Raw genomic sequence first — 25,861 nt, forward strand, 5'->3', positions numbered from 1 at the left:
TTTTCTCTATTCATAGAATGTGCAAATAAGAACCATTCAGTAAATGTTTTATTGTGTGAGGGAAACAAATGTTTAATGTGAAGGAATTTCCAGCTTCCCTAAATATTGATCTTACTCTCAACTGTCTTCCATTAGGGTTTGTTGGCCTTAATTGATGAGGGAGAAAAGGGAGAATTTTATCAAATATATTTAGCTTGTCTTGTAGTTCCATGGCTTAGAAGGGTTTCTTCTATGGATATCCTAACACTTTACTGATCTTCTTTTCTCTTTCTTTTATTTTATTTCTTAATAACCAACGTGTTCAAGAAGCATGTTCAGCAAAGTTTGCAGTTCTGAGTTTACAGAATAACAGAGTTAGCATTGACGAGTAAGTGGGTGTCTTTCTATAATGCCTTATACTTTGCTTTTTACTCACTGAGTCCCAGATACGATGTCACAGGGAAATCGGGCTCTCCTCTTAGAATTCTAAGTCTAACGAGTAAGAATGGATTCAAAAGGGAGTTCAAGGCCTCTAGTAAAAAGAATGGTTTTGATCATGCTATAAAAGTGGAGGGAATTGCATTGTACCAACCTCTCGGCCATATCAGATAGTGGCACCTGTTGCAAGGAATCTGTGTCTGAGAAGACTTTTTTTTTTTTTAACAGTGAGCATCTGAATATACAATTCGGATGTTTATGAAACATCTGCAATATGGGAAATAGTTCATTCCTGACCTTAGTCCTTCTTAGTAGCATGCACATGTGTTTCACCTAGTATTGGCAAATTTCATAGAGAACCTCTCAGTACAAAATTTAGGCCTGCCAGTCTCATCTTTTGCAAGTTGTGTTCCAGTGAAACTGGTGCTGTGTTTTGTTTGTTTGTTTAATGTAACATTCTTGTTAAAAATCAATACCTTGACAAGAAGAACAAATTTATTGGATTGAGAGAAGTTGAGCAGCTGCTATACGGAGTCAATCCAATGCAGATACATTTATAATAGGCTTTAGAGCAAATATTGATAATCAGATCTGTTTGGATAGGGCTGGAAGATCCCTACTTTCTGCATTTGGAGTTTGGAACTGTTCTGGGGAAATCATTGCCTTTGAACATATGATCAATGCAGAAGGAGCTTAAGGGTCATGATGTGTGTCTGACTGCCAATTCTAGAGCTGAGCAACAAGCCCTGTGAAGAGGAATTTGAGAAAAATGTGTCTACTGACTACATCACCACTAGCTTATTTTCTTCTCATTTAATTAAAAGATAGAAGTATGCGATGAGTACTACACAGATCAAATGTCAGGAAGCAGGCATAAACCAAGCTGGACAAGGCAAGCAGAGATATTTAGATTCGTGTTCTTCTAAATGTATACTGTGAGCACCATTGGTGAAAAAAGAAACTGCCTTGACCTGTGGTAGGGCAGAACTTAGGTAAGCGGGGAAAACTAAACTGAATCCTGGGAGAAAGGAGGCAGAGTGGGAGAGAAGCCATTTAACCCTGCTGGAGACAGATGCCAGAACTTTACCCAGACAGCCACAGCCATGTGGCAATACACAAATTAATGGAGCTAGGTTACATTAAGATGTGTTAGCCAAAAGAAGCTAGAGGTAATGGGCCAAGATGTAAATTAATTAATATAGTTTCTGTGTGATTATCTCAGGGCTGAGTAGCCGGGAACCAACAAGTGGCCTTCTTCCAATACTTCTACTGAGTTAAAATTAAGATATCAGTTTGAACTCATGCTTTCCTATGAGTAGAAGGTGATTTACTTATTAAAGTTGTTAACTTTATTTAATAAGTTTATTGTGTATAATCAAGTTATACAATATAACATTTGGCATATACTATGAAATGATCACTATAAACAATCAAATGCATATGTCTCCATGTCTCATTGATACCTTCTTGCGTCTTCGCAGTGATGAGAATATCCAAGGTCTTGTTGGATATCATTATTGCTATAATCTCTTGCTTTTAAGTATTGTAAAGTATACAATAAGGAAGATTTGTCGGCATTATAAAATAATTTAATCTTTCAGTATAAAATTATTGTAAAAAGCATCACAGTATAAAAAAAGAACCAAAAAAAATTTGCATGTATATGTTTGCATAAATAGGCAAATGATAGAAATTAGATAGATGATAGATGATAGATAGATAGATGATAGATAGATAGATAGATAGATAGAAAAATAGACAGACAGATAGGTAGTTAGATGTTAGATGACAGATGATATATAAATGGTTAATAGATAGATAGATAAACAGATATGATATAATATTATATGATATGATATGACACATGATACATTGATTGAGAGATCAGAAAATGGGATTATGTTTCAGACTGACTTAAACCTCAGATTCTAGGTGACCTAACAACTGTTGTCTGGACTCTACAGCAGAGAACCAAGTAGTTCCCTGTCCATGAAACTCATCAATCTTAATGCAGGGTTGAAGCTCACTGGAAAGTTGCTGGTGTTGTTGGTTCACGGAAGGTCTAAGAAGCTAGAGTGTAGTGGCAGCAGCAAAATTCAAACTGTCTTACAAAGAAATGGCTCCCGGGCTACGAACACTGTTTTTCTCAGACCTCTTTTTCAGCAGGGGCTCCAGCTTCTTGGAAAGTGCCACTAACATTTCACCCTTCAGCCATGCATTCACCACCAAAACACTCTATAATTTTCTCACATATGGACCCTTTTGAAAAAGATTCCTGATGTACACAGCTATACATTAGTAGTCTTAGATACCTCTCATTGTAATCCAGTTGTCTACAAAGACCAAATTTCACATATTTATACTGACATAAAGCTTTCGATGTTAAAAAAATCAATGTAAAATCTGATAAGTATCATGGTAGAATCGATTTTACAGTTTCATTTTATATTGCTTGGGGGTAGTTTCTGTTTCCTTGACAACACAATTTCTAATATTACCTGTTTTATACCTCCATTTATTTTTCCCATTTTCTCATGCATTTTCAAGAAGGAAACTTACTGTGTAGTAACGACTGGCTCTTATTTGCAGTTTTCTTACCCCAGCCTCTCAAGTGTTATATTAAAGGTATGCACCACCATGGCTGACTTATTCCAGTTAACTTTGTAAGTAAGATCAAATATACCATGGGGAACTTCAGTGTTTTTAAGGATTTGATTTTGGTGCTTTTTGAAAAAGACAACCAAAACTGGTAAATTGGACGTAATATAAAGATTAAAAGAAAAAGGATAAAATTGTATGTTTTAATAAAAATGCAATAAATGTCTCATTTTGTGGCAATTCTGTCACCTTTGAGAGATACTTTATATGACTTCCCTTTCTTGCCTGTGATATTTGAGTATTCAAAGTAAGTGAAGCATCATTTTCATATTGAAGATAATAGTGAAAGAAACAGGGAAAAAGACCACCTATAGAAACACAATTATTTGAAGTTGCTCAAATCTTGCCTCTAGCAAACAAGTTCCTTTCAAGTATGTTACTGAACAAGATTAGTTAAGTTCTGTAATCAAAAGATTTTTCCTAGGTTATAAAGGGATATCATTCCTCACTGTCAATTTTTCTCTTATATCATTTCATCTTCCTCTTTTTCTTGGTAGTGATAGGAATATTCCATTCTCACAACAGAAATAGATTCCCATGATTTTTATTGTCATTACACAAATCCTTGTTGTAGTTCATGTACTGCACATTGCCAATAATTGGGTGATTGATTAGTTTCTCCTAAAGGTATCATGAAACTGGGGCATAGTAAATATATCAAAACAAAATTTTTAAATTGGGAAATATTCCTTCTAATTTTGTTCTTGAATAGCTATATTGTGTCATAAGTGATTGTCTATACTGCGCACATTAATGTAATTCTGTATAGGTTGTCCTCCAGGCCCGTTTTGTTGATTGAATTAGAGAGAAATAAAATGAAGTTGAAAGTCTGTAGGAGCTCGTGTCAATTAAGGAATTCCCGGCTGGTGGAAAATCACCTCCAGACATCTCTACCTCATTAGTCAGCTCATCACTGCATCATGGCAGCGAGACCCTTGGTTCTTGTCAGTGGCTTTAACAACTTCCTCTAAGATGCCTTGTGAAGGGCCTGAGCAATAGTGTTGGGAATCTGCTATTTTCTAAGAAAATCCTGTGTCGGCTGAATAAGCACGTTGAGTTTGGCATTTTACTTTCCTTTGTCGGCAAATGAAAAATCAAAGTATGTTTCTTGTGGAATCAGATGAAGAACGGGATGGCCATTGATAACTGATGGCAGGAATCTGAGAGGCTGAAGCATTTTCATTTTAAGCAAGCTTGGAAATCAGTCTCCAAATTTCAAAGCATGCTTTTAGCTCCCAGTGAATTCTGCTATACGTTTTAGAGAAAACATTCTTTTACATGGTCAATAAACTTCTTGATTTCTTTTGGTCTTAAGTTTCATTTTCAGGATCTATTTTAGAAGAGGATTGAATAGTAAAAGTATTTGGATCAGGTAAACATTGAAAAGTACTCCTTTAAAATAAAAGGCAGGGTCATGTGTCATCAAATAACAGATGTGATAAATTTGAAAGGGAGCAAGTGTTGTAACTAGAAGGGTTTGGAGGGAAGAAAGAGGAGGGAAAATGATTTAATTATAATCTTACATAATAAAAGAAATATTTTTAAGAGAAGAAAGCAGACAACTTTCAAAAATAGTTGATATCATCCTACTGGAACAAATAATAACTTCATAGATTAAATATAACAACCCAGCAGTAGTTAATGTTTCATAAATTTTCAAAAATTTGGATGCAAATTAATGAGTAAATACGAAAGGAAAAAATGAGAGCTTCAGCTTCAGAACTCTACACTTCAAAATAGAACCAGAAAATATAAGGCCGTTCTTGGATCCCACTGTTTCACCCCCAAGCATGTTGCTGTAAAGACTGAGTGACAAAGGCAAAAATGGTGATGGACAACTGAAATGATTCTGGTTGAACATGTGCAAAGAAGTTGTATGCCTCTTCTCTTGGGAATCCTTTGTGGCCTTCTGTTATGCTTACAAGTGACTATCTTTGTAACATACAGTAACTGGGAAGGAGCATTGTCGTCAAGAGTAGATTTTAGTATTTCAGGGAGAGTGCTCACCTCTAGTGGCAATAGATTTACAGCAGCACTGGCATTTTAGGTTGGCACACTGCTGCAGCTTGGTTGTGTAAGTTGGTCAGTGGTACTCATTCTCTAGATTTACTGGTGGAGACAATGACTCAGCTGTTCCCTAATGAATCATGATGCTCTGCCTTGCCCAATTTTGCTACAGTAAATACTTCAACTATGCAGGCAGAGAGGCAGTGTTAGTATTGCTAAGGTAGCATTTAATATAATTCATGCCTTTTTCTCTGTCATATCTTCTCCTTGCCTTCCTTAAGAATTTTAAATGCCCTAAAGTCCATTCAACTAAATCTTGGTTCATGACCTCCTCTCCTCGTTTGATTACTCTAAACTCAGTCATTCAGTTATCGTGATAATATAATTAGTACATTTGAAATATTGAGAAACATTCATTCATTATAACATAATTAGTGAATATGAAGTATTAAAAATTACTCACAATGACCTTTTTGCTTCTTTATTACTGAATACATCTAACTCTTCCTAAAATTTACCGTGAAATGGAATTGACTGCCTTATTGTGTTCATTGGTTTCTTCGGCTTTATATATACTGTGCTGACACAATGCATTATTTCATTGCTTTCTATCTCTATAAAAAATGAGGATGCATTCCCATCCTCAAAAGTGTACAACATGATTCGGTTTGTGTCTACAAATAAAAGCATTCAGTTTACTTCTATTAGTAAATGTTCTATTATCCGAAGAGAATAGGTTTCTTAGTCTCATGTTTATGAGAAATTTAGATATTTCTGTTTATGATTGTTATAAAAATGTTGCTTTGTATATCCTCATGCTTTCTACCCAGTCATACTGAAAGTTGCTACAGGGTATGGAATAGAAAGATTTAACAATAGTCATTGCAAAGTTCACATTTCCAGGGGCTGGAGAGGTGGCTCAGAGGTTAAGAGCACTGGATGCTCTTCCTGAGGTCCTGAGTTCAAGTCCCAACAGCCACATGGTGGCTCCCAACCATTTTGCCGGGTGATGGTGATGCACGCCTTTAATCCCAGCACTCGGGAGGCAGAGGCAGGCGAATCTCTGTGAGTTCGAGACCAGCCTGGTCTACAGAGCTAGTTCCAGGACAGGCTCCAAAGCCACAGAGAAACCCTGTCTCAAAAAACCAAAAAAAAAGTTCACATTTCCAGAATAACCCTAAATCACTCTTACAAGCTCTTATAACTGCTCTTTATTATCAGCAGTGTATAGTGGCATGCTTAGTCCTAATGTTGATCTTATGACACTCATCGCTGCCAAATGCCTGCCACATAACATGAAAGCTACGATTGATATTTTTCAACTCATATAAGTAATAGCAGTATACATCTCTAATAATTAATGTCATTGTGTGTTTTCTGATGTTTCAGTGATAAGATTTTACAAGTCTATACCAAAGAATATGCTTTTAAAAAATATTTTCAGTTACTTTATTACTTTAGTCATGAAATACATGCAGAGAGTAGAAAGAAAACCAATTCTATTTTGAGATTATTCTCTTGATGAATTTTTTACTGTTGATAATTCCTTTTTTTTTTCTTTTGACAGAACGATTCCGAGATTTACTACTCCCTCCATCTGGCCAGGACTCGGAGATTCTGCCCTTCATTCAGTCTAGAAATTATCCCAAGTAAGTAGCAGGAGTTTGCTGGGTGTTGAGAGGAGAAGCACTAGATATTGGCAGAATTTGATGCAAGAAAGCAAAATGTAATTATTCTGTGGGCTTTGTAAAGATCCTGAGTAACTTAGCCAAACCACTTGATATCTCACTTATAGTGTCTGATCTTTGGCTCCTCAGAAGTGATGCAGAAGACCAATCTCTGCTTCAAATTCTATTGAACTTTGTGTGACTGGGGAGTTGCTCCTCTGTGCAAGCCATGAGCCCCATGTCTAGTCATGCTGTATCATCAGTGGATGGCTCCTAATCTTATTCTCTATTTTCTATTCTTTAAATTAAAGAAAGTGTATTTCCATAGAGATGGTCCTCTTAGTTTTCTACTTCCTTTGCTAATTAATTGCAATAAACCTTTTTTTTTGTTTAAAAATATGCCTTATGACCTAAAACACAAGGTCAAAAGCAACTTGTCTGCAATATATTATATACAAAGGCTAATATTTATGAAGCCTATTATATCCAACATAGACTCACAATACTCTTAACTAATGCATGTTGTGGGATTTGGGGTGGACTCTAATTAGGTTGCATGATTCCTTTTAATCTTTAGCATTCTTTGACCATGAAAAATCTAACAATAGAGGATATAAAAATGTGGTCTTCAGGTGAAATAAACTCATGTGGTAGAGAAAGTGGCTCATCAATGAAATGTATGCTTGATGATATGACAGAGGAACAGAAACCTAACTAAAGAAATATTAAGGGAAAGCCGTTTGAAAAACAATTTCTAATAATTCTGGAAGACATGGTTCTAAATAATAACAAATTTTCTTAATCACGTTCTTAAATTTATGAACCCCTATTTGACCCATTGCCAAAAATAGGGACACTGGTTCTCCAGAAGTCAAGTGCAGACATCGTTCTGTAAGAGTTCTCAGTATGAGCAGGGCGGTGGTGGCGCAAGCCTTCAATCCCAGCACTTGGGAGGCAGAGGCAGGCGGATCTCTGTGAGTTCGAGACCAGCCTGGTCCACAAGAGCTAGTTTCAGGACAGGCTCCAAAACCACAGAGAAACCCTGTCTCGAAAAACCAAAAGAGTTCTCAGTATGAATAAATGTGGCAGTTATGAGAATAAAACAGAGGACCCAAGGAAAGGAAAAGGACTCTTACTGTGAAGCACATTTGGATGTTAGGTTAGAGGAAATCAACAGCAGGAACACATCGAATTTCTCAGTCTCTGTGCAGCTCACCATCATGATGTCTGAAAAGATGTTGGTTTGTGATATGTTTTTTAGAGGATTTTTATATTTTATCCTTACTTAATCAGCTTATATGTGCAGAATGTTTGAAGAAATTTGACATAATTTAGACTGGAAGTTTAAGCGGATAATTAAGTCAACAAAACATGACGCAGTAGCTTTGGAAGGCTTAGTATGGATGTGGACAAAGTATTGTGAAAATGCAGAAAAACTTATTTCCATTTTCTTTTCACTTGGATTAAGTCCTATGAGATGCTAAGCACCTAGATAAGCATCCACTACTTATAAACATGAATATTATTTATAACAGAAGTCAGAATTATTGTTTTGCTTGACTGCCAAAGAACAACCTTAATTATTTGGATACTAAAATCTATGTTTCAACCCAATCTCATTTCCAACTGGCTGCTTAAAAATGTCTTCAAGTCATAATATTGTGTAATATCTCTAAAGCACAGTCCTCAGATGGCCTTTTAGGTTTCATCTCTTAGCAAGATAGTCTTCCTTATTCTTCTCTGTATTCAGAGTCCTATTTCTAGAAATTCTCCCTCTTTACTAGTTTTTGTTCACTTAAGAGTAATATATTTTTTTTACCATACTTTTATTTTCACCCCAATAATGAAATGTTAGTAACATACATATATTTATGTGTTAGGAATTATATTGTACCTTTAAGTGAATGATTCCATGAAATCTTTATCATTTTCCTAGTATTATTATTTTACAGAGGATTGAGAAAAAAATTAAATATCATAACCAAGTAATGTGGTGCCATTGGTTCTCAAACTCAGATCTCTGTTACTCCAAAATATATTTAATCTCGTTATACAGGCTCTCATTCATTTATCCACCCATCTATTTATCTAACCATTCATCAGATGTGTGCTGAATACATACCACATGACACTTGATCATAACTACCAAAAATATAAAAATGACTAAGGTACAGTGTATGTATCTGAGGAGGCAAGAATTCTTAGAGGGAAAAGCTTAATGAATAAATCATACCAATGTGTTAAGGCATATGTGGAGAAATATTGAATTATTTTGAAGCGAACTATATAAAGTTAATTTTGTCCTCGAGTAAAATGTCCAGATGGGAGGTTATTGAGTCAAAACCGAGAGTAATAGCACATGCAGCCATTGGAATGCTTGAGGAGCACTCCAGCTAACAATAATGTGTGCAGTACACACATCTGTAGGCACACTCTAGAGAAGAAGAATATAAAGATAAATGAAGAGGACTTGGACTTTGTTGCAATGACAGTGCAGAATCGTGAGAAGGCTTTAAGCAATGGGAATAAAAGCTAACCTATATTTTCATCCGCTTACCATGGATCAAAAGTAAAACATGAAGCACTGTCTCAAGATAACATAATCTCCGTTCAAAATCCATCAAGGATCCATGAGGTGCTGGTGATATGAACTGTTCAATGACTATCATGGGATGTCAGGAGGCACAAGCCACAAAATGTAGTGGTGACGGACTAGATGGAGGTGAAGAGGAGAGAAGAAGCAGTGTGAATTTTGGGTGACGGCAACCTCTTTTTACTGCCCTCATGATGGGAAATGCGTGACAGTTTCTGAATTTTGGGTGACGGCAACCTTTTTTTACTGCCCTCATGATGGGAAATGAGTGACAGTTTCTATGAATATCTTTCTTTACTCCTATGTTTTGATCGGAAATGGCAAAGATGCTTCCTTGCTACATTAATTTGAGTAAGTCACAGTGTCTGTCCTAATTCCATTTTACACAGCTTTGTGGTATTAAAAGGATGTGAAACCCCAGGCCTGTATAAAGAAGTCAGTTCTCACCCTATTCCTCATTTCTCTCTGTTCTGCACTTCCTCAACCCTAAGCCTTGCCTCCGAGCAGCATGAAAGCACTGTGTGAGGTCTGAGTACCATTTTCCAAGCTTGATGCTGTCACAGGGATCACTGTGCTTCCCAAGAAAGATGTCGTGTTCATAGGCTCTGTTTGGGGGATGATTAGTCAGGTTGAAGCCCTTTCTATTGTGTTCCTGCTTATGTGATATGGATGCTTTTCTGGATGTTTCCACAGCCACAACTATGATTTTCTTTACAACAAATAGACTTTTTTTTTCTTACATTGTTGGTATAATAGAAGTGACTCAATGGTTAAGAGATGTGATGCTCTTGCAAAAGATCTGAGTTTGGTTCCCAGTATCTACATCAGGTGGCTCACCACAGTCTGCAAGGACTTCTGTACTCACAACATGCACATATATACACAGACATATAAACACACAAAAAATCAAAAAGAAATCTTTTTAAAATGAAAAGACAAAACAAGAATTATTGTCTCTTGTCTACTCCTCCCTACCCTAGGACATCTTTACTAGTGGAATTCTTATACCTAGCTGACAAGAGAGCTAAAAATGTAAATTTTGGACTTGTATGTACAATCGAATAGTGAGTATTTCTGATGCAATTGGTATTCTCTAGTCTAGGGAAGCAATATGTCAAAGGGGAGTTATTCTGTTAATATTATCAGGTAGTAAGTCCCACAGCCCCAACTCACATTTCAACTCACAATTAAAACATACTCTTTGGAGCTTTAGAAAACTAGCAGATCACTAAAATAAAATGATTTTCCAAAAACTGAAGAATGGCTAAAATTTTAAGATTCTCTTTAAGAGATCCGACAAATCAAGAAGCTGGTAGTTCAAAACCAATAAACAAACAAGAGGACACCTATTTGTCTGACAGAGTAACTCAGACGTATTCATAAGAACTGATTCTAGAGGAGCCATGTCAGTCAGTTGGCTGGAGGTTTGCCTAATGCGTCTAACATTCTGAGGATGCACGCGTGTGTAAGAGATATGTATGCATGACTTACCATCTGTGTACTTGAGAGGCTTTGCTGGTTTGTCCTCCTCTGTTATTATTGCCTGCCAGACACCTTTCAGTGTCAGTGGACTTTAGGTTTGTGAGGTTTTTGTTGGTTGGGGACTTTTTTTTTTGTTTTGTTTTTGATTAATATATTGTCCTGAAATTCTTCGTTTGTGAACAGATCTTAAAAATCCAGGTTGAATTTCTTTCCTTGATAAAGGGCTACCTGGCGTTTTTGAACCTGTGGCTTTGATCCCCAACATGGAAAGAAGAGAAAAGTAAATCTTAAGAATCCCATGATAGAAACCACCCACTTTTTAACAGAGTATTGTTTGTTCATTGCTCTTCAAAAGTATCCTCAGCAAACAGATAGATATCAGAGTTAATTCATAGCCTCAAAAATAGTTGATGAATATGTTTTATAGATGAGTACTAAAATGAAAGTTCAAAGCTACTCTTAAACTAAATGTGCCAATTCATAATGGATATAAGAATATAATTTCAAGAATATGCTTTTTTTGGTAGTTCCATTCCAGAAAAGTTTTATCCTTGCAGATCCTTAAGTGATGAATGGCTTCTGTCTTCGAAGGCTTACTTAACATTTTGCTAGCAATGTTTCTTTCCTTAAATGTATATTGCCATCCAAATCTTCTAGCAAGGTCTGTGCTTGCTTGTTTTGTATCTCCATGTTCCCAGGCTCAGTGGCTCCTAGGTGGGCAAGTGTTTTACTGAACTTTACCACTGAGTTAAGTCTCCTGCCCTCTACAGAGTTTTGATCCAAATGTTATGGGCTTCCAGGAGCTCCCATGATCACTGTATGCAAAATAATCATCTGCAGTACCACAGCTCTGGTGGGGATGCCAGGGATGCTGTTAGAGCTTCATGTCTTAGCCTTCATCCAGAATATTAACCTTGAATAGAGAGTCCAGGGGTAGCGCCCAGATCTGGGTGTGTTAATAAGCCCTCCAAGAAATTCCATTCGCACGTTAGTTTACAACCCATTAAAGCAAGACAGATTTTGAAGACCATCTCCGTCTTTTAATGCTCCCTCGCCACTTTTTATGGCTTTTACTGATGTAATTATCTCTTGAGTGATCTAAACTGCAAATCCATCTTCTCCTGGGGAGTAGTTAATCATCATCATTTTTCTCCCGGATGAAGAAGAAATTGTTACCTGATGGATGGTCTAGGACTGCATGCCCTTTATTTTCCTAACCAAAAGAAGTGGTGATTGGCTGCTATGATTAATGTCTAGTCATTAAGGAAAGGAATGCTGGAGATGGATTCAAAAGGAATTTAGAAATTATCTTTTCTCTAAATAGGAGTTGTGGTCTAGGGAAAATTACTTGATGTCTTGGCATTTAAATTCCCATTACAATTAAATGGCAATTTATTATGCCTACTGTAAGTTATTTCGTGACTCTACAGTGACGGTATATATAGAATAATTAGTACAGCTTTTGGAACAGATTAAATTTTAAATGAGCAGTTTTTATTTTGATGATATCTTGTTTTAGACTCTGAGGTAAAACTTAAGTATTTGTTGATTTTCTTAATTTAAAACTTTTAAGAAGAGAAGCCTCAAGAAAAAAAAATCACATGTGACTCCAGTGCCAGTGCCTCTTCTGGCCTCCAAGGGCCACTGCATATCTGTGGCATATAATGACATGCATGTGCACACACACCCACACATACAACCACACACACACACAAATTAAAATAAGGATTCTTTAAAGATTTTAAATGGCTTAAAAATTAAAGCCGGGCGGTGGTGGTGCACGCCTTTAATCCCAGCACTTGGGAGGCAGAGGCAGGCGGATCTCTGTGAGTTCGAGACCAGCCTGGTCTACAGAGCTAGTTCCAGGACAGGCTCCAAAGCCACAGAGAAACCCTGTCTCGAAAAACCAAAAAAAAAAAAAAAATTAAAAAGATATATAGTTTTCAAAGTACGCATTTAAAATAGCATGAAATGGTTGTATACCGATCATAAATATTTGTCATCAGTAACAATATCATGATTTTTTTAAAGTATGTCATATGTCAAAGGTCCATGTTAAAAGGCTTCTTTGGTTCTTAAAGTAGAAATGTATTTTGAATATAATTAAGTAGAAATATAAATTTGATTTTTTCTGTATACATTACCCAATATCAGGAATTTTATTATAGTGATACAAAGCAGACTGGGGCATACCACATTACTTACATGAAGCATAAATTATAGATCACTGGAAAAGATACACATTTATGGCAGTTGAAGGTAAAGTCTTCGGAGCAAGCGGTGTGGTACTTGGAAGGGACTGGAGAGTCAGAAGTGTGATGATTATCATCTACTGTAAAAACTTAGTAAGGACATTTACTATTTACACATAAACTTTCTCCTCAAATTGTCAAAGGCAATTGTAATATCAGTCTGGTCTTGAGAGACAACAGCAAGTGCCTGAAGACAACACTTTTAAAACTATCTCAACTGATTCTTTAATCAACTCCATTTTAACAAACAAATAACACAATTTAGAAGCACTGACGAGAATTTTTTTAAGGGAAACATGTATTAAAATGTAGAATATGCATATGTAGTTTGGGGTAAACCATGGAAATTTATAGGTCCTTCTCTTAGATATGCTGTCCTTCATAATAGAATGTTCTAGTACTTGTCAACTGAAGTTTAAAATTATGTCCATAGCTCAACTGCAGTTTTATAGAAGTGAAGACTTGCATTTAATATCCATAATCTTGTCACATATAATGTAATTGTAAACTCTGGTACTAAAGGTTACTACTACTCATAAATGAAAACCAAGTTATTTTGCACATTAATGAAGTTAATGTGTAAAAAATTAGATTTCAGTTATTTTCTTGTCTCTTTCTACCTCTCATAAAAAATCTAGGTCTCATCAATCAGAGAACTGGTAACTAGTGATTTTGTAATCTTTTCCCTTCACCATTGTTTGGGCCGTGTGTGTGTGTGTGTGTGTGTGTGTGTGTGTGTGTGTGTGTGTGTGTGTTTGAATTCTATGTGACTGAGCTGATTTAAATATTTCATAGTGAATTCAGTTTTCAAAATATTACATGGGACCTCATTTATATGTATTAATTTATAACGAATTTTTAAAACTGTTTCTAATGAAAAGCAACTGATTATCAGAGATCCATCATAATAAATCCTTACCATCCCCACGTTGTATTGAGTTTAGTCCACTTCTTCTGTTTATGCTGTGCCTCATCCCAATGGCATACTATAAATACACTGATGTCATATGTAGAAACGATCTCTGGTGTTTGGGTTGCATTCTACAATTCCTAACAGGTTTTCTCTGTCTCATCACATCTTGTCTCTTTTATGGATGAAGAAAATGGAGTTTAGCAAGGTCAAGTAGCTCATCGGTGATCTCATTCCTAGTAAGTGACTGGAACTTCAAGTTCTAGTGTTTGTGTTCAAAGCTATTACAAAACACCAGAGAATAGCCATGTGGGGAGGGAGGAGGATGTGTTGCTTTGGAATCAGACAAATAGTAGAAAGGTCTTTTTCATGATTCCTCTTACTTATTTGTTGATGAAATAATGTATAAATATTATTGCTGAAATTTACAGACAGTCTCGTCTTTTAAGGTATCAATGCATTCAATTAATCTGTTTGTTATGTAACTCATTCAATGTGGCATAGATGAAGATGCAAACATTTATAGGGTAGGGCTCAAGTCATTGTTGGTCTTGAATCAAAAACATCATCATACAAATAATTCACACATATTTCATGTTTGCTGACTAAATGTAAGCTATGAGTTAAGTAGACAGAGTAAGAATTGTACATATGTAATTGTATAAGATATGTAGCCGTAGGATGTCTTCCTACATTAGGCATATCGATTTTGAGGCTTGTTTGTTGAGATAAAAGTTCAATGCAACTATCTTATATACATAAGGTCTATCTTTCCTGTCAAGATGCTGAAATCACACAAACCATAAAAATATGGTTATTCTGCAATCATCACAGATAACTATTTGACCATAAAAATGGACCTTTTAGACATTGGGGATACAGGAGGAAAGGGGAAGGGGAAGAGTCACAGCACCCAAGTGAGACAGCCCTCTCATAAGACGTCCTTCCATTCCAGATTCACTTGTTCCACATCTGCCAAAAGAGCCACACAGTCAAAACAGATGAATGGAATCTGAGAAATGTGGTGTTTTGGCTGGACATTCGCTTCCCTGAATAAAATTAATGTTCTGTTACTACGAGAAGAAGGATGGATACTAAGTAGACAATTCGTGATTTCTGTTTACAGTTAAGGATGTTTAAATGTACACACACACACACACACACACACACACACACACACACATGCACTCACAGATCAAGGACAATTTCTATACTTAATAATTTATCTAGGGCAAGAGAGGAACAATTAGATTCTTCTGCTTTCTTTGATTTCCAGTCCATATAGTGTATATGTGAGTAAATATGTGTGATAGAGTACTTGCTACTGAAGGGTACACTATTCAGTTTCAAACATAGTAAAGAAACTGGTATTTTCATTTGGTCAGTTGTCATAGTGAAACATTACCAGAGTTTTAACCAATAACTCTTTTTACAAAATAGTTTTTCCTATGCTTTTCTAAACTTTTAGTTAATGTAGAAATGGAAGGAAGTTCTTGTTTTGCTATCAGTTGTTCAAAACAAATTGCTTTTTCCTTACGACTTTGCACTGTAAGGAACAAAGAGATAATGCCTGAGCTATCACGGCACATAAAATTTGCATTCAGCATGAATAGTAAATGTTATAGGAAATTAACTTATTTTCATTGTCCACCTTCTCTATAGGTTGTACATTGATGGTCCATTTGGAAGTCCATTTGAGGAGTCGCTGAACTATGAAGTTAGCCTCTGTGTGGCCGGAGGCATTGGGGTCACTCCGTTTGCATCAATACTAAACACCCTGCTGTATGTCACTTTAATCTATTTTCTTACTCCAAACAGAGAAGTATCAATATTCAAATAATTCTAGTTTATATATGAAATAGTTCTTTACAGAGTTTTCTTACTCACTATTCAAGAAATTTCATTTCCTACTAAGTGAAGTGAAAAATTCAGTAACTCACAGTTTATGAGCTTCAGCACCAAGCATGCTCCCGGGAAAAAGAAATCCGTCTTCTTTTCCTATTAAGAATTACACACCCTGGGCCTTCTTGCTTGACCTCCTCACAGTGGTGCCATTGTCCATTCATTTTGTGAACAATTTACTTTGGGCTGCCTTTGTGCCAATTAATCTTAGAGTTACTGGGGGTGAAACAGTCAATGGAAACATAGACTCTGCTGTCAGAAAGTCAACATTCAATTAGAGCAACTTAAAATAAAGTAACACATTTATACTGTGAATTGTTTCTGAAAATATCAAATCCAGTGAAAAGCTCTGTAAGGATCAGAGAATATTTTAGAACAGGGAGGCAGAAAGAATAGAGATTATAGAGGCCAGGATTGAAATGTCCTCTTCTGGACAAAACAACCATTGCAATCATGCCTTTCTGAGTCTTCAGAAGTATGAGCGCATCAGTAGTAAGGGATTGATGAAGCCATTGCCAAACTACATGCTACTGATAGACTCAGGGAAAGAAAGTCAATGTCTTTAGTTTTGTGCCCACTGGTGACCCCACCAGGCTCCAATGATTAATTCAATCCGTGGTCACAAATGGCTCTGGTAAAGCTAAACACACCACAAATCAAAACCAAAAGTCATGAATCTGGGAACAGGATTGATAGGGAATTAAGGAAAGATGGTAGTGATGGAGGGAGAGAAGATAGGATTGGGGGGGGAGAACCAGAATACATTATATACATGTCTGAAATTAATTCATAAAAGCCTTTTAAGCAAAAAAATGTCGAATAGATTATAAAAATAAATGTCTGGGGGTAATTATAAGAGTATGATCAGGGAAAGCTCCTTTGAGAAGATGATGAACACTTCATCACCTCAGCCCTTCATTTATTAGCAAATTTGTAACAAACTGAAGAAAAGAAATGTCAAAGTTGAGGTTGCCCAAATGGGACATGCTCTCAGTACTTTAGTTCAGAATTATAAACAAAGGTTGATTCGTCACCATAAAAACACACAGCGACAGCAAAAAAGGTGATCCCGGATCACTTCCATTCATTTCTCAAGTAGACAAAATTCACTTTAAATGTTTGAGGGAATATTTTAAAAAGAAGGAGAAGGAGGAAGAAGCAGCAGAGGGATCAACACTCCTTTGGCTTTGTTAGGAGTGTCACGAGTTCAAAATAAGTTTGGGCTACATAGCTAGACCTTGTCTCAGCACAAAAGATAAATGAAAGATATTTTTGAATAATATTTTATTTCATTTCAAGTATTCTACTGGGTGTGATTTGGGGACATGTTGGAGACTCTTAAAAAATAAGCATGTTACAATCCAGAAATCATTTGTTTCTGACAACTTATTACAAGTTATTTTGATATTTAGTATTATAAAAATAGGAACATTTTCTTAACCTCAAGTCTGCTTCATAGTCCTAAGTAGGCATCGTGACTTGGAATTGAGAGTGAATGGAATGTATTACATAGTGTGTGGTTGTGAAATCTTTATTAAGTGAGTATTAAGAAAGGGATAAACAACCAAGTTTCTGGAATGATTTTTGCCTAAAAGTGAGGGCAAGGCCGAATGACCTTTTGATTCCTGCACAATGATACAGTTCACTGAAAAAGAGAACTTGTTTTTCTGAGACTCATGAGCCAATGCTCTTTTTATCCAGTAGTTCAGTTTATGGTCTCAAAGTGGAAGCAGGTGATGTGTATATAATACTGATAAATTTAGCAGTTGATGACATCATAGAGTCAATGTATTGTTTACAGTAATTGACAGTAATAGCATATAGTGTATAGCATGCTGACATGGAAGTGACTGGGTTTGGGACATCTTTGTTTGTCTCTTAGTGGTTGCTTAGGAATGAAAATGTTCAAGAATAGGTGAATTTTGTATTGTTCATCCAGTTCCAGTCACAACTTCACTCTTGATTTTCAAGGGACGACTGGAAACCATACAAGCTAAGAAGACTGTACTTTATCTGGGTGTGCAGAGACATCCGGTCCTTCCAGTGGTTTGCAGACTTGCTCTGTATGTTACACAACAAGGTATTATTAGGATGGTTATTATTTTTTAGTTATCTCATTTTCTAAATATTTTTATATTTTAAAAACAAGAAATACTCATTATAGAATAAAAACTTCTTTAGTATCTAAAACCAGAGGTAATATCTTCTCAGATATGAGTGCTTGCAAATATATGTGTGTTCCTGTGACATTCTTTAACATGTGTTTCTGCATTTTAACATAAAACACTCCACATACATGTATATGCACATGGCTAGAAGTGATGAGAAAAGAGAGAAGAGGGATGAAGGGACCACCACAGACACTACATTATCTTCTAAGCTCAATTATAATAAGTTTGTCCCATATTCTTGTTTTAATGTTATAGTCAGCAAGTTTCATAATCCACTATACATGATTAAAAATCAATTTTTTATTTCTTACTCAGAAATGATAGTATTCATTCTTCGCCTATTTTATCATTGATACTTTCCATTAATTTTTATGTATAGAGAGATATAGATACAAATTATATAAATAAAGCTATAAATACTTCAGATCAATTGAGTAAAGGCAAATCTCTCTTACTAATTTACCTATAAAGTCTATATCACTAGAATTATGAAAGTTCTAGCATGTTATTTATATTTTTCTTCAAATCATTTGAAAACTTATTTCTACATCATAAAGTTGTTTTTCTATGAGTTAGCATAGAATCAATTTTTTGTCTTTACTGCTGTGGAGAATTCCATGGCTCCCTGTTACTGACTTATCAATTCCTTAATGTTGGCACTTTTTAACTGTAAAAAGTTCTTCAGTGATCACCATTCACATGCTTCATTGCAATATTTTTTTCTACATGCAATCAATCTTGTTATCATCCAGCAAATATCATTAACTGCCAACTGTGAATTAGGATCTAAAGATATATAAGGTAACAAAATATAGCCACGTTTTTATCTTTCTTATATTAGTAGTGTGATAGACAACAAACCAATAAATATGCAGTATGTCTGATTCTGAGATTTCAATTTGGGTAAAAAAAGAAAGGAACGTAGAAGTCTATCAGTGTTGCTGACAGAGTGTCTGTTTAAGGAATGAGTTCAGGAGTGTCCGCCAAACCAAATGCTGTTGGGGTACAGACTTGAATGGATTGATTAGTCAAGAACCTTGGTAGCAAATTCAAGATGGGGAACCAAGCATTCCAGGAAGTGCTGTGATAGAGTCATATGCTTCATGCAATCGATGAATAGTAGAGGAGTCTATAACATAAGAAAAAGCAAGAAATGCGGCAAGAGAGTTGTGTGTATGTGTGCGTATGTAGGGCTTGTGTTTGTGTGTTGTGTGTATGTGTGCGTATGTAGGGCTTGTGTTCATGTGTTACATGCATGCATGTGTATTCATTATGCATGTATGTATGTGGTACTTCAGACTTTATGTTAGGGAAACATTTTTAAGTACAAATCTAGTGTTATGAAGATGTGGACTTGCACAAAGTGTTCCTAGAAGCATTATTCATAATATTCCAAACATGCAAACATCTCATGTAAGCCTGATGAAGAAACAAAATACAGTGAATTTATACACTAAAATTCTTTAACCTGAAAAGATGAGCACTCTGACACATAGTAAAGTGTGGGTGAACCTTAGAGATGCTCTATAATTGTTGTGACATAACCCAAATGAAGGTACTTGGAATGGGTAATGTAGAATCAAGGTTTCCAGGTGGGAGAGGAAGAGGAAAGCTGTTGTTTCACGTTTTCTAGGTTGCTTCTTTGCCAGTTGCTTCTTGTCTCCTACACTTTTACTAGAGGAAGTCGGCAGGGAATGACCGTAAACAAGGCACTTGTCTACTTTTTATTCTTTTGATTTTCCCCTATGATAAATATCCTATATCCCTATTGTCTTTTCAAATGAAAATTATGTTTATTGATGAGTGAAGCTACAGGTTAAAATTTAGGGCCTTGCAGAAAATAAAATAAAGGATATTTAAAGGGGACTAGAAGGAATAAGATGGTGCTTAGAATGACTTATACTGTATCTTTAGGTGTACATAATTTTTTTTCTGCCATCATCATCATCCCGAAATATCAGCATTAGATCAGAGCAAGGTATGAATATAAGAACCTGTCACCTGTGGCTTGTCTATCTGTGTATTTATTAATCACTTATCAACTTCATGTCTACTTACATTTTACTATGATAAGCCAAATTATCGATTGTGTTATAGAATCACATATGCTAGGTAAAACCTGAGCATTGGGAAAGAACTTAAATGAGTCTGTTCATTGTCTCGTTGCTCTCAGTTTTGGCAGGAAAACAGACCTGACTATGTGAACATCCAGCTGTACCTCAGTCAAACAGATGGGATTCAGGTATGTGGCTGGATGTTATTGTTAATTAAATGAGCCCCTTGATAATGGAGGATTTACAAGAAGAGCTGTGCTGGAAAAAAAAAAAAGTTACTGCAGGAGGTTTGAGCAGAAGTGTCTTAAAGGAAAGCCTCTTTTGGAATCTGTCCAGAAAGCTCATTACTTGTCCTTCAAATCAAGCATATTGTGCCTTTCAGTTCCCCTCACAGCATGCTGGAGCAAACCTTTAGATTCCATCTTTCCTTTTGGGGTTGATTTGAAGTTCTTTGTCTCTAAGGAGACGGCAGCAATAAGTCTCCTTTTTTCCATAGACGGCAGTTTTGCTATGGTGAGCAAAGATAAAGCCATGGCCAATTAAAACTTGGTCGATCCCAGAGGAATCTCATGTAGCAACAGTAAGAGCTACCCTGCCTTGTTTACGATAAGAGAGTATGCTGAGCATTTCCACACAGCATTTTGTGTCATCTCAACTCATTGGGACAATGTCTGCTCTTAGTGGCGATATTTTGATGTGAAACAAACTCATGTTTAAAAATATCAAATAGCTGTATAAAATGTGATGAATCTTGGGGCAAATGTTTTTTTTTTCAGGTTAAAAAAATCCTCTCTCTCTCTCTCTCTCTCTCTCTCTCTCTCTCTCTCTTTCTCTCTCTGTTTCATGTGACTATTCACTGACAATTAAGGAGTGTTTTTATTTCTAACAATGCGTTCATCAACAATCATTGATTGATAAGGTAGAAATTTTGAGCTCTGCTGTTTTGGGATATCTTGCCTGCAGTTATTCCCCAAATTTTGTGATTAAATTGTGTTAATTTACTCATATAATGAGCATAATCTGACAACTATCCTTACATACAAACATATGTCAGTGACATTTAATTTTGAGCCCATTTAATAGTATGCAGTGAAGTGGAATTTGTTCTTTATCTTACTTTGAATTTATTAAAAATGAAACAACTAAAATTTAGGTGTGTCAGCAATTTATAAAAATGACATTCAAAAGGATAATGCATTTTAAAGGGAAAGAAAATGAAAGTGACATTTTGAAATGGTTGTACTTCATATATTTCCATTTCTTACCTTCTGTCTTAGCAATTGGGAAGTTAAGATATGGTCCAGGTGAATTCACATAAGAATTATGTGCTATTTATTCAAAGCTACGTCTTATAAAACATATGCTTCCTTTTTGACAGAAGATAATTGGAGAAAACTATCCCACACTGAATTGTAGACTTTTTATTGGACGTCCTCGGTGGAAGCTTTTATTTGATGAAATAGCAAAATGTAACAGAGGGTAAGTAATGCTCCTCATAAAACTGATGTATGGCTTAAGATCAAATTAAAATCTTTCTGGACCTTCCCATGAAATGTTTAAAGATAAATTGTCCATATGTTTTCAAATCACAAAGTCATTTGAACATTCAATCAAAGGTTGAAGTCAGACATTTACCACCCTAAAAGCAGGGAATACCAAAAAATTAAAACTGATTTAGAAATGGCTAATGAATTAGACTCACCTCCTTTTAAATTTCTGTACTCACTTTCACTTGGACATTTATTTACATGGTATATTCCAGGCAACTGGAATAAAATATTTTCAATGTCATTTTGGTAAACAAGGGAATGTCACCAATGGTTACATTCAGAAATTAATTTGTTGTACTTTATTGTCAGATTGGAGTTTTTTTCAAAGCTTTTATTTTTATGTTAACTATTCAAACAAGAAGTATTTCCAAATGCATTTTTCCTTTTTAGAAGCTGAGGTTCTATGAAGAATCTTAGTGTTATAGATGTGTCTGTGACCTGAAGAATTAACGGTGGAAGGAAAGGCATTTACATTAGGACAGATGAACCAGTCATATATGTTCACTGAAACTACCAGATTGAACTGCGTTAGCCATAAAATACCGAAAATAGTTTGAAAGCTGTGTGCCCATGAACATCTAAAATTTATAACTTGAGTTTAATTTTCAGATGTTTCATAAGTTGTACTAAAAAGTTTGCAGATGTGGACATTTTGCAATTAATTACTTGAAACATATATACTGGAATAGAAATATATTAACTCCTTGGCTATAAAAATGATGCCCGAAGAAGCTCTTGTTAGCTACTGAACATTGTACAACCTTTCCTCTTAAACTTGAATTGCTGTTTAATTTATTAATTATTTATTAATAATTTATTAATTATTGAATTCTCTTGGAATTCAATTTACTTTATACCTGAAAATTGATGCCTTTATTGCTAAATTGATATTACTTCTATATCATCAAGTATGCATATAAATTGTAATTGTGTTTTTAAATTTTTTTATGAAAAGTTTGTACATAGGTTAGTATTTTTCGTATGACTTTACCATTGTAATCACTAATATGTACATTCAGTTAGTGATCTAGACATTTTTGGAATTGTTCATCATGGGGAAGCACACACTTATATATTATACATTATGATTATTATATTATCATATAATTATTTATGTAATATGTAATATAACGATATTATATAACAAGTAAAACCAATTATATGCATAATACATATATAATTATAGGGCAATATAATAATAATTATTATATGTTTCACAGTACAGTCCAACTGCTTGTACCAACTTGAGCACAAAGTCATGAACAACGTCCTGTACTTATGTTTTAATGACAGCTACAGCATTATTAGATGAGGAGAACTTTTAGTTCTGTTTCCATGTTATTGTACCACAATCATTTTTATTAATCTTTGATTGAAATGTCATTATGTCATGCCTGAATGTAGTTGAATAATTCATAATTTTAATAATACATTATATATAAAGGGTATTTTATATATATACAGAGGGTATTTAAGCAAACAAACTTGCTTAAGATATGACATACCTCAGATCTCTATATGTGTCTCTCTATACATGTGTTTATTTAGATAGACATAGTATTCCTAATGCAATAATGAGCAAAGCAATATAAGATTAAATGAAGCACAAGAGAAAATAATGCAGCCAAAAGTAATACTCTCCTAGACATTTCTGAGGCTGCTGCTACTTTGCAGTAACTCTCTTTTTTAAGTAGAAGGAATGCATTCTACAATAACAAAATGTATAGTATAATAAACTTATAAACGTACCAGCAACATGCTCATTTATCAATTGATAATTTTCATCATCAAGAACATTTTTTAACTATTTTCATCTAATGGGAGCACAGTTATATGTATGACAAATCTTTGAAATTCATTCCGTGGTGCATGAATGTAGTTGAAAATTTTGTAATTTTAAAAATGCATATTGATATATACAGAGAGTATTGATTGATTTCAAGTGCATAGACCATCTTGAATGAGGGTGAACTTTAAAGAAGACCTCCAAGCCATGAATGTATGGATGATAAAAAGTATTGAAAAGACCATTAATATTGGTGGGTTACTCCCACAAGCTTTGTGCCACCCCTGCACTAATCTGTCTTGCAAGCAGGATGCAGTTGATAATAGAGGGTTTGTAGCTAACTTGGGGTTTATGTTTCTCTTTTGGTAACATGTAGAGTGCCGTCTGGTACTAAGAACACTAGCCCTTAGGGGTACAGTTTCTAGGTAGGCACTAGTTTGTTTTCTCTATGTTCAATGAGTTGTGTGGTTGTTGGTTTCAGCAATGGGACCTGACTGTGAGCTGAGATGAGCCAACTACAGTCTTGCCGACAACTTGGTTTATGTGGGGAGTTCAAATGGATACTTTTTGGCTAACAAATCAATTAGATGTAACCCAATCCTGGTACTTGAAGCTTCATTTCGATACAAGAATAGTCCAGGTGCAGCAGCTCTGTCTCCCTGTTATTTGGTGATTTCATTTAGATCACCTTCATAGAGTCTACTTGAGAATGTTTCTACTGTATTAGGTTTCCATACTACTACTCAAATGGTCCTTAATTTTGTCTGTCTCTCCCATATATCCTTCCTCATACCGTTTTTCATCCCACTCTCCAGCTGGTGAGTTTGCAACCCTTTTGAGATATGGGCAAGTATATGAAAGTCAGGTTATTTAAGGACACGTTCAAGATGGGCAAGGCAAATAAGAGATGACAGGTCCTGTCTCTCTGTTCATTTGATACCGGAATGAGAAAAATTTACTTTCCACTGTGATTGTGCACCTCCATCGTCAAGGTGACAGGATTTAGAGTCATCATGGAAACAAATCTCTGGACATTTATGTGAGGAATTTTATAAAGTTTACTTAAGATGGAAAATGCCACTTTGAAAGTCACAACATTCCGTTGGCTGTTGTCTTGGAATGAATTGTAAGGGAAAAGGTGTTAAGCAGCCACTTTCATTGCTCCCTGATCCTTGACTGTGAATGTGACGATATTCACTACCTCAAGCCCCTACAGCCATGTCTCTCCTACTACAATGGACTATGACTGCAAACTATCAGATTAATAAGCCTAAGTACATTTTCTGGGATTTAATAAAGTTTTTAAAGCAATGAGTACACTAGATAGGTTCAAAAACAAAAGAGAAACAAAATGAAAATTATAAAATTAGAATCTATACAGATTAAATTCTGTAGAGAACAAAGACTGAGAAAAATATTACCAGCGAACTGGGGAATAACAGCAACGATTTTAACATGTGCAGCTGATGCCCCGGTGGGAGAGAAGACAAAGACAAAGCTGAGGGATTAGCTACAAAACATCCCTCAAATTTGCTGTAAAAAAAAAAAAAGCCTCACAACCCATAAATCCATGAATCACATGAACCTTAAGAAAATGCTGAAAATAATACAACAAAGAGAAAAAAAAACTTAGGTATATCTAGCAGGGGATAAAAACCCATGTATTATGCATCATAAACAGAAGATGAAATGCAAAATCGTCAGTATTTGTCTCAAAATATGCATGTAAGAATGCAGTGGAGAGGCACCTCAAAGCACCAACAGACTAAAATGTCAACTCTTGTATGACCAACCAACTGTAGACTTCCTAGAAGAAGCTAAATGATACCAGATGGTATCCTGCTGAGCCTTAATTGTCAACTTAACACAGCTGAGAGTTGTCTGAGAGGAAAGCCCTGCTACAGAAATTGTCTCAATCAGACTGACTCGTAGACATGTCTTTGGGGGTTATTTTGATTATTATTGGATTCAGGATGGCTCAGGCTATAGAAACCTATGGGTAATGTTAAGCATGATTTTGTTATAACTTCTAATCTCTTTAATACTTTCTTGACTTTTGAAACAAAGAACAAGCGAAAAACAAGGAATGACGTTTATAGCCAGGTAAGGTGACTGGCAGCAACAGAAAACTGTCTGAACCCCTGTTTTACATGTGGCTGTGCTTTTTTTTGCCTCTTCATGTGACCTTTTCCCCCAATTCTTCCTCAATGCTTGTGCTCAAATTCCATCTAGATATATTACTTATATTGTATTCAAGCCAATTCTTCATGTTTAATTTTAACTTAGTCACCTTCTTAAGAGTCCTGTGGCCAAAAATAGTCATAATCTTAGGCACTGAAGTTAGGATTTTAACTTAGGAATGGAGGGGAACAAATTAGTCTATAATAATTCTAAGTAAATTTTGTCTTTCCT

The 25,861-nt window shown here is 35.5% G+C and overlaps 1 protein-coding gene across 1 annotated transcript in view; it reads left to right on the forward strand.

Annotated features, from left to right (window-relative positions):
* Positions 1 to 25,861, forward strand: part of Nox4 (NADPH oxidase 4) — a 90,822-nt gene that overhangs the window by 59,775 nt on the left and 5,186 nt on the right. Inside the window, exons 13-17 of the mRNA XM_005357613.3 lie at positions 6,650 to 6,731; positions 15,649 to 15,768; positions 17,860 to 17,968; positions 20,233 to 20,301; positions 21,492 to 21,592. Of these exons, the coding sequence (XP_005357670.1) occupies positions 6,650 to 6,731; positions 15,649 to 15,768; positions 17,860 to 17,968; positions 20,233 to 20,301; positions 21,492 to 21,592 (481 nt within the window). The remainder of the gene's footprint in view (positions 1 to 6,649; positions 6,732 to 15,648; positions 15,769 to 17,859; positions 17,969 to 20,232; positions 20,302 to 21,491; positions 21,593 to 25,861) is intronic.

This window comes from Microtus ochrogaster, chromosome 22, assembly GCF_000317375.1.
Source record: "Microtus ochrogaster isolate Prairie Vole_2 chromosome 22, MicOch1.0, whole genome shotgun sequence".
Classification (NCBI taxonomy): domain Eukaryota; kingdom Metazoa; phylum Chordata; class Mammalia; order Rodentia; family Cricetidae; genus Microtus; species Microtus ochrogaster.